Here is a 13,772-nt window from a genome sequence, read left to right on the forward strand (position 1 = left end):
AAATAGGCTGGACTTGAGACAGAGGAGGAACCTGGTCATCACTCGGGTCCTCCAACCTGGGACTCGCTGACCGAGGGCAAGGACTCACGAGAAGCTGCTTCTTTTGTGCGTGCTCCTCCATTTTCTGCTTCATGCTCTCCTTCCGCTGCTGCCTCGGAAGCCTCTCCACCTCGTTCTTCACCTGTACCAGAAACAGAAGACAGCAGCCGGGTCAGCGTCCCTCCTCACACTTCCTAGAAAGAAAGACTACAACACCAGAACTCCTGGGCCAGGGAGGCCAAAGGCGAGGCGCAGCTTTCTAGACACTGGCCCCCCACCCCACCCTCCACCAAGCCCCTGACAGGTAGTCCTCTCTGGGCTACTCCTGTCTGCTGCTGGCTTGGGTTTCAGACTCCCCCAGAGCAAAGAGGTCCTGCTTTTGCTGCTTGACATCCTGCGGCCTTCTGAGAGCATCACCTCCCCTTCCTTGAGGGCAGACTTTGTCAACCTTTCTTCATACTGTGCCCCCAGAAACCTCTGTAGACATTTTCTTCGTAATCACCTATCCCCAAGAAATATTAATCCCACAAACTGTCAATCTGTTAAACCCTTATAATGATCTAAGATATTTCTCACCCCTCAAGGGTGACATCTCCATTCCTGAAGTTCAGATGGTGCTGATTACCCTCCCCCCACCCCCCGGCCACCTCCATCTGGCTCTAGGCCAGGCACACATATATATGATGCAGGCTGTTGGTCAACATGTTCCATGCCCTGACCTCAGGGATTGGTTCAGACACCTTGCTGGGCCAGTGAGAGCTTTAGGATGTGTGCTGGAACTATCGAGGAAAGCAGATCTCTGTCCTCCGGGGTTGCTAAACTAGGATGTAGGCCATGGTGGGCCACCCTGGAAGGGCCCGCCAGAGACAAAGATGAATGCAGGGAAGCAATGCCAAAACATGAAAAAGAAGGGTTCCTGGTGATACTTCTGCCCTCCCGATCAGGGCCAGAAAGTGTTCTCAAGCCAGCTGGAAATGGATTTCTTTGTTTTTTTTTTTTTTTTTTTTTTGGTAAGTAATCTCTACACCAAATGTAGGGTTCTATCTCACAACCCTAAGATCAAGAGCTGCACACTCTACTGAATGAGCCAGCCAGGTGCCCCCAGTTTCTGTCTTTTATAACAGAACAGGGAGAAGAGATTCATGACATTTCTCTCCAAGGCACCCAGAGTTCCTCAGACAGTTCTGAGGAACCCACACCTCTACAGGTGCCTGAAACACCACTCCAAACTCACTGATGGAAGGCTCTTAGGAGCAGCTGGTGGAAAAATACTGTCCATGATCAAAAGAACATTCCAGGGGAGTTCTTCTGGCATGGTCAGCGTAAGCCAAAACAGCCTCCCTGTCCTGCCGATCACAATGAAAAACCCTGGATAAAATACAAAAAACAACTACTCTGGAAAGTAAACAAAAGCAGGTGACTATCAGAAGAGTCGAAACTTGTAGGAGGGGCCAGCACAGGAGCGAGTTTCCTAGTTTGTTTGTTTTTTTTTTTTTTTCCCTTTTGCTGTCCTGGCTTTGCACCACTCTCAGACCTGCACAGCAATGCAATGGGAAAGGTAACTAAGACTCTGTAAGAAACTTCATGTTTCTGGCCAGAGAACCAGGAAGAGGGGCCTGTGCAGGTCAGAGAGTATGGGAAGAATCCCAGAGAGAAGACAGCAGGAGGGAAACCCTAATTCTGTGCATGACCCCACGCATGTCTCAAGTTCACCCGTGCCGAGCAGGAGCAAGACAGACCCAAAGCAGTACAGCAGGGGCTTTGAAAACTATACTACGATCAGAGCCACCACCCACAGAAGACAGGACAGAACCTGTGGTCTGAACCTAACAAGATCAACTGCCTGCTAAAACAAAAATGTCAACACTCTCCAGACTGTAACAGGACCCAGAGTCCACAGACTAGAACATTCAAAATGTCAATGATACGATCCAAAATTACTCTACGTACAAAGAATCAGGAAATGTGACCCATTTGCAAAGAAAAAAAATCATCACATACCAATTCCAAGATGGCACAGATGCTGGAATTATCAGACAAAAACTATAAAGCAGCTATTATAACCACACTCTGTCAGGTAAAGGTAAACACATTTGAGATTAATGGAGAGAGAGAATGTTGCCACAGAGAAATACAAACTCTAAAACAGAGACAATTAGAAAGCTTAGGACCAAACAATACAGCATCTAACAGTAAACACAGAAAGCACTGGATGGACCCAGGGTGGAGGGGAGGCGGCAGAAGAGCCCGTGAATTTGAAGACTAATAAAAATTATGAAAACTAAAGGTTTAGGACTTACAGGAAAATACCAAAGGTCTAATATTTGTGTTTTGGGGAGAAAGAGACTGGAATGGAAAATGCACAGCAGGGGCACCTGGGTGGCTCAGTTGGTTAAGCGTCTGACTCTTGGTTTTGGCTTAGGTCATGATCCCAGGGTCATGGGATCAAGCACCATGTTGGACTCCGTACTGAGCATGGAGCCTACTTAACATTCTCTCTCTCTCTCTCTCTCTCTCTCTCTCTCTCTCTCTCTCTCTCCGCCCCCCCCGCCCCTCCCTCCCCCCTTGTGCTCTCTCTCTCCCTCTCAAAAATAAAATTTTTAATGAATATCAGAAATGGCCAAAAACTTCTGGATTCCATGGCAATTAACAGCTTCTTGAGGGTAGAGTCCCTATCTATTCTGCTCAGTACCCCCAGCACCTAGCACAGGGCCATACATGTAGACAGTCAATAAAACAGGTGCTGAATAGCTCTCATTTTGATAGGAGGTAACTAGGGCTCAGGAAGATCACTTGTCCAAAGCTCAATAGTTAGTAATCCAGAGCCATGACTCAGAACCAGACCTGACTCCCAAGCCTGTGCTCCCTGCACTTGCCCTGGAGCTGGGGGGTTTGCTTAGTGTCAGCGCTGTACCCCAGCAGGAGAGCCAGGACCAGGGTAAGGCCAGTGAGGCACTCACCGCGGGCATAAAAAGGAATACCAAAAATCTCAGTAATGAAGATAAAATTACATTTAAAAAAAAAATCAAAATTCGGGGGCTCTTGGGTGGCTCAGTTAGTTAAATATCTGACTTTGGCTCAGATCATGATCTCACGGTTCATGAGTTCAAGCCCTGCATCGGGCTATCTACTGTCAACGCAGAGCCGGCTTCGGATCGTCTCTCCCCTGCGTGCGCACACGCTCTCACTATCTCTCAAAAATAAAGATTTTTTTTTAAAAATAAATAAAAATTTAAAAATCAAAATTCCCGCCACGAACATAATATCAAAATTGTAAATACAGACAGGATCCACCCTATGCTTGCAGGACTCATTCTCACCGCCTTACCTTAAACCTGGCCCTGTTGAATCCTGACTTTAAATAGCCAACAGTCTGTTCATCATGACTTTTCTGCAATAATTTTGATATTAAAACACTACGCTACAATATTATTTGTCTTGATTACCAAGGTTTTTGGCGCCCCCACTTAAGTTTTGTGCTCCAGCTCCAGCCCAGCCCCTGCAGCTGCCTGAGGCCCCTTGGATACAAATGTCACCCCCATATGGCACAAAAACAGACACATAGACCAATGGAATAGAATAGAAACCCCAGAACTAGAACCACAAACGTATGGCCAACTCATCTTTGACAAAGCAGGAAAGAACATCCAATGGAAAAAAGACAGTCTCTTTAACAAATGGTGCTGGGAGAACTGGACAGCAACATGCAGAAGGTTGAAACTAGACCACTTTCTCACACCATTCACAAAAATAAACTCAAAATGGATAAAGGACCTGAATGTGAGACAGGAAACCATCAAAACCTTAGAGGAGAAAGCAGGAAAAGACCTCTCTGACCTCAGCCGTAGCAATCTCTTACTTGACACATCCCCAAAGGCAAGGGAATTAAAAGCAAAAGTGAATTACTGGGACCTTATGAAGATAAAAAGCTTCTGCACAGCAAAGGAAACAACCAACAAAACTAAAAGGCAACCAACGGAATGGGAAAAGATATTTGCAAATGACATATCGGACAAAGGGCTAGTATCCAAAATCTATAAAGAGCTCACCAAACTCCACACCCGAAAAGCAAATAACCCAGTGAAGAAATGGGCAGAAAACATGAATAGACACTTCTCTAAAGAAGACATCCGGATGGCCAACAGGCACATGAAAAGATGTTCAGCGTCGCTCCTTATCAGGGAAATACAAATCAAAACCACACTCAGATATCACCTCACGCCAGTCAGAGTGGCCAAAATGAACAAATCAGGAGACTATAGATGCTGGAGAGGATGTGGAGAAACGGGAACCCTCTTGCACTGTTGGTGGGAATGCAAATTGGTGCAGCCGCTCTGGAAAGCAGTGTGGAGGTTCCTCAGAAAATTAAAAATAGACCTACCCTATGACCCAGCAATAGCACTGTTAGGAATTTATCCAAGGGACACAGGAGTACTGATGCATAGGGGCACTTGTACCCCAATGTTCATAGCAGCACTCTCAACAATAGCCAAATTATGGAAAGAGCCTAAATGTCCATCAACTGATGAATGGATAAAGAAATTGTGGTTTATATACACAATGGAGTACTACGTGGCAATGAGAAAAAATGAAATATGGCCTTTTGTAGCAACGTGGATGGAACTGGAGAGTGTGATGCTAAGTGAAATAAGCCATACAGAGAAAGACAGATACCATATGGTTTCACTCTTATGTGGATCCTGAGAAACTTAACAGGAACTCATCGGGGAGGGGAAGGAAAAAAAAAAAAAAAAAAAAAAGAGGTTAGAGTGGGAGAGAGCCAAAGCATAAGAGACTGTTGAGAACTGAGAGCAAACTGAGGGTTGATGGGGGGTGGGAGGGAGGAGAGGGTGGGTGATGGGTACTGAGGAGGGCACCTTTTGGGATGAGCACTGGGTGTTGTATGGAAACCAATTTGACAATAAATTTCATATATAAATAAAAAAAAAAAAAATGTCACCCCCATAGACTGCAGTCTGGGAGCTGGGCTCTGAAGCCTGCAGCACCACGGACCACCCTTAGAAGCTGTTTGTCTGAAGACTGGGAGTGGCCTAGTAAGTATGTCCCAGGCTCCACAGAGGGAGGTGTGAGCTGTTATTTGGGACCCAGATGCCCTTCCCCAGGGCAGGCTAGGAGACTCACCCTCCCCTTGTCTTGGGACCATCTACCTCTTTGTCACCTACCCCCCCCCCCCACCTCTTCAGTTGGGAGAGAAAAGAGAAGAGCCACATGGGTCCCAACTAGGGGACTGTTGTTTTGGGAGAAGAGAGGGCAGGGCACAGAAGACGTATTGTGTTTGCCACCCGGCACCTGTTCCCCTGCTCTGGTGAAAGCATCTCAGATCCCCCTGGGCTGCCAGCCCTTCCTCCTCCCCTACTCTCTTTCAGCTGGGGTTGCTGAGCTGGGACGACATACAGGAAGCTGCCTGGGAGCCAAGTCAACACAGGAAAGGAGAGCCCAAATGACAGAGAAGTAGCTCCTCATGACGCAGCTGGAGCACATGAATCCCGACACGTGGACGTGAGCTTTTCAGATACATGAGCTCCCCAGAGTCTCCTCTGTTGCTGAAGCAGGACTGAGCTGGGGTTTCGATCGCTTGCGTCCTAGAGCCCCTGGCCTCCGCCCAGCACATATTCACCTCCTTCTTCATCAGTTTGAGCTGCTCCTGGAACTTGGCATAGTCCCGATCCTGCTCCAGGCGGATCCGCCTGGCCTCCTCCCGGCGGCGCACGGCATGGTCTTGCTCCATCTTCTCCACCTGCTGCTTCTGCTGGCGTTCCAGGTTCTCCAGCTCGGTGTCAAAGAACTTCTTCTTGGCCTGGAAGGAGTAGAAGGAGAAACTGAGCAAAGTCTCTTTATACCTGGGAGGAAGATGGGATGCAAGATGGGGAGAGCCCAGAGTTTATCTTCAGACCGGGGCCTGAATCCCAGCTCTACACCTCTCTGCTGTACGACCCGGGGCAAGTCATTTAACCAGAGTCTCTGCTGCCTCTGTACAAAAGGGAGGCCAGACCATCTGCCTTGCAGAGTTCTTCCATGGTGCTCGGCAAAGGTCGGTCTCCCTCTAGAGGTCCTCCTCTGTGACTCAGAGGAGCTCTGTGACCTTCATGAGATCCTGTGTTTATGAGTCAGTGGCCCAGGAGACCAAGAAACCAAAGGAACCGGTCTCTCTCCTGCCCCTAAAGAAAACATGGAGGCAAGAAGCCCTCCAGGGACCCATCTGTCCTCACACTCACGTTGATTTCTTGTTCAAAACGCTTATGCATCTGCTCCAGCTGCAGCTCATGCTTGCTGCTCAGCTGGGTCTGGTTCCGGTGTTCTTCTTTCTGGAGCAGCCGAAGCTCTCGGAGCTCCTGGCGCCTGAAGGGTTAAAGGATGCGGACATGTCAGTCAGAAAGTGGCCCGCCTCAGAGGGCACATAATTCATAGCCAGAGACACTGAAGGCTGGAGTGTGGAACGGCATCACAGAAGTCTGGGGGCAGAGGCAGGACTAGAACTCAGGCTTAATTTGACATTTATTGACAGAACATTAATAATCTTAACGTATAAAGAGTCCTTACAAATCAATAAGAAAAACAGGAGCAGCCTACTTTTAAAAAGGCACACAAGGGGCGCCTGGGTGGCTCAATCGGTTGAACACCCAACTTTGGCTCAGGTCATGATCTCGTGGTTCGTGGGTTTGAGCCCTGTGTCAGGCTCTGTGCTGACAGCTCGGAGCCTGGAGCCTGCTTTGGATTCTGGTCTCCTCTCTCTCTCTCTTTCTCTGTCCCTCCCCCGCCCTCCCCTCTCAAAAATGGATAGACATTTAAAAAAATGTTTTTTAATTTAAAAAGGGACACAAAACATAAGTAGACATGAACCAAAAAACAAAAACAAAAAAATTTAAATTTACCTAATATGGATATGAAATGCAAATTAAAAATTCTGTTTTCATTAAAAAGGCTAGACTATAGGGGAAGTTGATACTTTCATAACCTGCTCATAAGTATAAATTGGTACATTTCTGGCAGACAGTTTGGTAATAAGTTCATGCCTTTTAACATAGTATTTCCATTTCTAGATATTAATTCTGAAGAAATATTTATAGATGCACAGCACAACTGAATAAGGATACCCATAACAAAATTATTTAGAATAGCACAAAATTTGAAATGACTTAAATGTCCATTATCTATGTCTAATTAAATAAATCAAAATGTATGCATCTGGTATCCACATGATGTTAATTTTGTATACACAACCATGAAAAAAAATCAAATTTTACATAAAATAGTAACACAGATAGGGGAACTGGTTGCTGGCAGAAAAGGGAGGGATATTTTTCACAGTTTACCCTCTCCTTTTTTGTTGTTTTTTTGAATTTTGAACCATGATATTATATTACCTATTCAAAATATAATAAAAACCTGACCTGAACCACATAATAGACCTTAATTTTATATCACATTATTGGTGATGTGTACATGTGTTTATTCACAGAAAAAAATAATTGCAGGATAAACTTGAAAGCGTTAATTGTGTTTCTGGACAAATCCATTAAAGACTGGTATATATCATTTATGTCATCAGAAAACAAAATGATGGGGCTCCTGAGTGGCTCAGTTGGTTAAGCTTCTGACTTCGGCTCAGGTCATGATCTCACAGTTCGTGGGTTCGAGCCCTGCGTCAGGCTCTGTGCTGACAGCTCAGAGCCTGGATCCTGCTTTAGATTCTGTGTCTCCCTCTGTCTCTGCCCTCTCCCACTTGTGGTCTCTCTCTCAAAAATAAATAAACATTTAAAAAATAATAAAAGAAAAAAGAAAAGAAAATGATGCAGAAGGAACTTGGACCTCCTGACTATGCATCAGGACTCCCTGGTGGCCCCTCAGGAGGGACCTTGTTTGAATCGTAGCTCTGCTGACTTTCTGCTGGGCGCCTTCAGTCAGTCACTCAAACTCTAGGCCCCTGTTCCGTCATCTGTAAAATGTGCAGATGTCTACCGCAGATAATGCCAACATGGTAACTAAGAGGTAAAACGTGCTAAGTTTGTTACTAACAAACTAAGTGGGAGCTGCTGGAGTGAGCATGAGAAAGAAGAGGCAAAATAGCCACATAAGGAAGCTTCCATCCGAGCCTCTGCTCTTGGGGCAGTGATAGGGTTGAGAGTGTTAATGAAGAAATAGAAATCCTGACTCCAGAGAAACTGACTCAGAGAACACCTGACCAAAGAGCAAAGGCATACAAAAGAAGGTGGGCAGCCAGGTTCTAACATTACCTCCCTGCCCCACCTGAGTTCTCACAAGGGAAGGCAGGACAAGAGACAGGCTGATTCTTAAGGCGGGCATTGGCACTGGCAATCTTAGGGAAAAACAGGAAAAACTCTGACCTAGAAGCCTCAACCTGGGAGAGTGAATATCTGATCACATGGTTCAAAAGCCTGTGTGTGACCCAATCCTCTGGAAATCCTCGAATCCAGGTATTACAGGGACAAGGGGGGAGGGGAAGGAGGCGGGGACTGCCAGCCAGGAAACAATGAGAGCCTTCCGCACCCCTGCAGAGCAAGGCTGGGGGTGGGGGGGGGGGTTGGTATTCGATATTTGGAACACTCAGCCCTCTGGACCATGACAGGCAAATAAGAAAAGCTTCTCAACCTCTGCGAAGTCTCACCTTTCAAACCTGAGCAGCACACAGCCAGCCAGGGCCAGAGGGCATCCATTCTAGATGGGGTATGGTGGATCTAGAATGTCAACCCAGAAGCCCAAACCGGAGATGATGGAAAGGAAACTCAGCCAGTGAGGTCTGACACTTAGGAGACAGGTTGTCTCCCAGGTGACTGTGAAAATGGAAGGTGGTGTCATCCTCCAAAAGCAACCATCCTCCCACCCCCTGCCTGAGTTTCCCCAGCCCACATGATGAGGATGACTCTGTGTGTGTGTGTGTGTGTGTGTGTGTGTGTGTGTGTGTGTGTACACGTGTATGTGTATTCGTGCAGAAACACCACTAATGAAAAGGCAGCATTTCATCTCTGTGGTCCCTAGAGGGGGAAGTACCCCAGAGCATCCAAAACCGCTTCCATTTGGCTTTGGAATGCTTGTGCTTTTTATAAGTATCAATGTGTCTGACATTCTAGAAATGTTCTCCAAACTAATCATGAATTTACCCTGCAAAGGCCTGGCCCCAAGGGAGCTCCAGGGGGAGCTAAGCCTCTCCCTGGCAGCCCCAGGAAGCTTCCAGTCCAGTGGAAGCCTGGTAGAATCTTCACATGGGTCTAGTTAGAATCTCAGCTCTACCTTCGCACCTGAGTGAACCGGGGCAAGTACTTACCTGCCAAAAAACACTGTTTTGTCATTTACAAAATGGGGGGAATAGGGTCTCCCCATGGAAGGCTGTTAGGGGGCCTGAGCACCTCCAAAGTGCAGAAATGGTTCACAGCAGATAGCTGTGCCTCACACTCTCCCCGCCTCACCAGTCTCAGTGCTGTTGCCTCCAAAATGCATGTTGAACTGACCACTTCTTCCCTCTTCTTGGTCACTGCCCCAGCCCAAGCCTACAACCCAACTGTCCTGGACGGGGTCTCCCTGTCACCCTAAGTCCACCTTGCCCCTCTACAGCCCACACTCATACAGCAGCCAGAGCCATCTTTCAAAAGGGACATGAGAGCCAGTCACTCTCCAGCTGTTTCATTCTGGCTGTGCCTGGGACAGAATCAACACTCCTCCACCCTGGCCCACAGGCCCACGTGACCTCTGCCCTCACATTCCACACTCCAGCCCTATCGTCTCAGCTCCTTAAATAAGCCCAGCAGTCACTGCTTGGGCCTTAGCCTCGCAGGCCCCTCTGTGCTCCCCCAGCCACCCCACTCAAGTTGTTTCCCACACACAGAGAAGCCTCCGCCAGCCCAGGGCTTGCTGTCCTATCACCCACTACTTCCCTCACGGCGTGTACCACTACTGCGGATTATCTTGTGTATCCTGTGTTGGCCCATTCGGTCCAAGTTCTACAATGGCAACAGCCTCAGCTATCTGGGTCACCACCATATACCCCACCCTGGTGGGTGGGTAACTACATGGGTAGGTGGACTGATGGATGGGTGGGTAGATGAGTGGAGGGATGGGTAAATGAGTAGATGGATGGGTAGATGGGTATATGGATGGGCAGGTGGGTAGATGGATGGAAAGGTGGGTGGGTAGGTGGGTGACTAGATGGGTAAGTGAGTGGATGAATGGGTAGGTGAGCAGATGGATGGATGGGTAGGTGGATGCATGGGTGGGAGGATGGATGGATGGTGGGCAGATGAGTGGGTGGATAGATATAGGTAGATGGATGGGTAAGTGGATGGGTAGGTGGTGGATGGTGGGTAGATAAGTGGTGGATGGATATGTGTGGGTGAGTGGATGGGTGGTGGGTAGATGAGTGGGTGAACAGGTAAATGTATGGGCAGGCGAGTGAATGAATGGATAGGTGGGTGGGCAGATGGATGGTTGAGTGGATTGGGAAGTACAGGAGCAAAACCAGTTTCCTTTTATGTCCCGATCCCTTACTTCAGAGCTGTACATAGCTCCCTAACCAAAGGAACCTACACCCTTCCCTCTCACCACACCCCCACTCTGTTACAGCCATCACTGGCCCTTCCCAGGCTTGCCTGAGAAATCGCATCTCCTCATCCTTCTTCTCATCCTCGCTGATGATCTTGGAGGTGGTGATGCTCACCTCTACGCCATCCACCACAAACTTGCGTGTCCTCTTGAGGGTTTTGTTGTGCAGCCTTGAGTCCTGGGCAGGGTAAAACCATTAAGTAAAGCTCAGGATCAGCTAGGAATCTGTGGGTGACACAGGAGTGTGGCGCAGAGCCTTCTTGGCCCCACAGCCTCAACGTCCAGATAGGACATAGCTGTCCATCATCCCCCTTTTGCCTCAAGCTTCTCAACTTGGGGTCCTGAGTGTCTGGGCTTACCACCCCCCACCCCGATCCCCCTGATCTTGGCCTTCGGATACTACTTGCTGGCCCCACACCTGGCTGCCAGCACACTCACATACAGGACATGGCACCAGAATGGTCAGGGTTCCAATCTTCCCTCTACCACCTACTGGCTCTGTGACTCTGAACAAGTCCCTTGTCCTGTCCAAGCCTCAGCTTCCTCAACTTGTCAGAGGAAGAGAACAGCAGTACTTGCCTCGCCCAAGATGGTTACAAAGGTACAGTGAGAGAATGCATGGGGGACACAGCACAGAGCCCAGCTCATGGTAATTGTGCAGTACGTTGGTATTTATAGCTCACAGTTATTACCGTAGACCACAATCTTTTACCCAAAGTGCCAAAATCCAAACAGCCTGGCAAACTGAAGTTCATAACTGTTTTGGAAGCCAAACCTGAGCTGACCTGAACTCCACAGGAGGCCACGCCCATCCGAGCCATGAAATTATTCATGACCTTTTCCTGTGAATAACCACACATTTCAGACGCAAGCACTCACAAAATGCTGCTGGGACTCCTGGAGGTGTCCTGATTCAACTGAGAGCCCGTGGGCCTGCAGCTGGAGTCATCATGGCATCTCCCCCTCTGACCTCCACTGGCTTCCAAGGGCCTTGTAGCCAGAAAAAGGAGGGCAGGCCAGGGTGGCACCCTGCCATAGGTCTCTGCACCCTCAAAGCGTGCGCTGAACCCCCACTTCTGCTCAGCCAGGACCAGCGGATGGTCCTTACCCCCTGAGGGCTCGGCTCCCCCCACCCCCACCCCAAGGCTTCCACCTGTTCCCATCAGCCACACCTGACTCTCATCTTGCTACAGTCACATGTCCTAGGGCCCAACCAAGACTAGCGTTGAGAAATGGGGAGCGGCTGGGAAGAAAGGTGGTCTGGGGCTACAGCCCTCACCCTGAAAACCTGATCACAGGGCCCCCTGCCCCCGAGGTAACAAGCCCTTCATCTCACCAAGGTGTGCTGATGCAGCCCATGGACTTTTATCAGCACAGCCGCGTTCCTCGACTCACTGCCAGTCAGCCAGCAAAGGAATATTCTCAACACCCTTGAGAACAGGCAGGGGAGACCCTGCTCTGGCCTTTTTTTTTTAATTACCTTTTTTGTTGTTGTTTTTTCTTAGTGTTTGTTTTTTGTTTTTTGTTTTTTTTTTTTTTAACTAGAGAAGAGACAGCACATCTGTCTGAAGGAAGATGATGGGCCCTGATGCTATGTGTGTAGAAGAGCCGTGTATGTCTGTGCCTGTCCTGGTGACGTGTTAGAACCATGCTATCTTTCTGGTCCTGAGGCTAACTGTTGGGCTGGCCAGCTGCTTTTCCTTCTTCCACTTCCTTTCATTTAGCAAATATTTTGGAGTCTCTACTGTGTGGTTTCCACCAAGTAAACAATGGGAGAAAAAAACCAAATGATACAGTATCTTCCCTAAAATCAGCCTTGCTTGGGGGAGATCCTCAGTGTGGCCTAGTCAAGTGGCCAACAGTAAGTTCAAGAACACCCTGACATGTATCAGAGCAGGCAGGGGAGGGGTCAGCTCACCCTGGGGAGGTGGCCAGCCTTGCACTGGGAAAGCAGAACGGCATGTGGGGTTCAGAGCACAAAGTCCGTGGGTCTCACCAGCCCTCCACTTCCCACCTAAGCATCCGTTTGCTCATCTGTACACTGAGAAATGGAACCTCCGTTTTCTTTAAAGCGCTTCACGGTGTTGGCCTCCATGCTGAGGCCTTAAGCACAGTGGCTGCTGCCATTCACGATGTTACCCACGTCCAGAAAGGCCACTGACCCCACAGAGCACCTTGAGCCCACTCCCAATAACCAAATCTCCCAGTCAGCAGCTGCACCACACGGCGGACCCCAAAATAAGAGAACTTCATTCCTAGACTTCTCTCCCGAATTTCACCCGGGCCTTTAACTGAACCCAACTGAAATGGCTACACAAATCGAACCAACCACCTGGCATGACTAAATCCCAGACTGAACCCAGATATTCTGGAGATTAAACTATGAGCTGGAGCTCAAAGATCTTTCAAGAAAAGCCATCGTCACGAACCACTTAAGATGGAAGGCAGCCACCAGCTAAACGCTTTCAAAAACCAAGCCCGGGCAGCAGCACAGCCCGCAGACTGCGGTACAAGAGGTGGCATTACCTTGACGGACAGAGAGCCTGTTTCTCTGTTTAGGGACAGGTCGGCTGAGAGGGAGGTGCTGTAGTCCACGCTCTGGTTGGTGGACAGGCTGCCACAGTCCGAGTCCCTCTTGGAAGGGCCCAGAGCTGCCTGGGTGGGGAGCTCCAGGCTGCCGTTGGCCAGCTTCTCGGCAACCAAGGTCTCCAGGGCGCTGCTGTTGGGACGGCTCTGGATGGCTTTTTGGGACCTGTTGGCTGCTGGACTGAGGTCCCCGCCCTGGTCAGCAACTTGCTTCTCCCCGGAAACCTGAATTCTGGCATCCATGGACACTGGCCGGGACTTCCGGAGAGGTGCTGGCACTGCCAGGCCATTCTCGTCTCCAGGAGCCACGTCCGGGGGGCTGGCGCTTTGGGGGGATCTGTCCCCAGAGGGCTGGCTGGCCCCATTCACGTTGTCCTGGGGCTGGCTGGGCGGCAGTGAGGTGAAAGATGATTCTTTGAGAAGCTTGTCGGTATTGAGACTCAGCTGACTCACCTCAGAAGAGTCTCGAGTATGGTTCCCCAGAGGCTAGGGAAGAAAAAAAAAAACAAGTCAAGGCCATGCGATGGCATGTCCCAAGCCGGAGTCCAAGATGCAGTAGGGCTGGAGAGGCA

General features: G+C 49.0%; 2 protein-coding genes and 1 long non-coding RNA gene across 5 annotated transcripts in view; 2 read left to right on the forward strand and 1 right to left on the reverse strand.

Moving 5' to 3' along the window:
- The window catches only part of LOC147584190 (uncharacterized), a 70,650-nt gene extending 67,068 nt beyond the window's left edge, over positions 1 to 3,582 (forward strand). For both annotated transcript variants that reach the window (XR_015254479.1, XR_015254489.1), the window contains exon 5: positions 3,490 to 3,582. The gene's annotated coding sequence lies outside the window, so the exon portion shown is untranslated. The remainder of the gene's footprint in view (positions 1 to 3,489) is intronic.
- STK10 (serine/threonine kinase 10) overlaps positions 1 to 13,772 on the reverse strand; it is a 118,879-nt gene that overhangs the window by 19,173 nt on the left and 85,934 nt on the right. For both annotated transcript variants that reach the window (XM_086715154.1, XM_086715158.1), the window contains exons 9-13: positions 13,141 to 13,686; positions 10,662 to 10,792; positions 6,276 to 6,399; positions 5,678 to 5,857; positions 89 to 181 (exon numbers count right to left, since the gene is read on the reverse strand). In XM_086715154.1, coding sequence (XP_086571280.1) covers positions 89 to 181; positions 5,678 to 5,857; positions 6,276 to 6,399; positions 10,662 to 10,792; positions 13,141 to 13,686 — 1,074 coding nt within the window. The remainder of the gene's footprint in view (positions 1 to 88; positions 182 to 5,677; positions 5,858 to 6,275; positions 6,400 to 10,661; positions 10,793 to 13,140; positions 13,687 to 13,772) is intronic.
- Positions 4,991 to 7,249, forward strand: LOC147584191 (uncharacterized). The gene is made up of 2 exons (XR_015254502.1): positions 4,991 to 5,093; positions 5,427 to 7,249. It is a non-coding gene; the product is annotated as an uncharacterized LOC147584191 (long non-coding RNA).

The sequence above is a fragment of the Puma concolor genome, chromosome A1, assembly GCF_028749965.1.
Source record: "Puma concolor isolate L17-30 chromosome A1, mPumCon1.1.hap2, whole genome shotgun sequence".
Classification (NCBI taxonomy): Eukaryota; Metazoa; Chordata; class Mammalia; order Carnivora; family Felidae; genus Puma; species Puma concolor.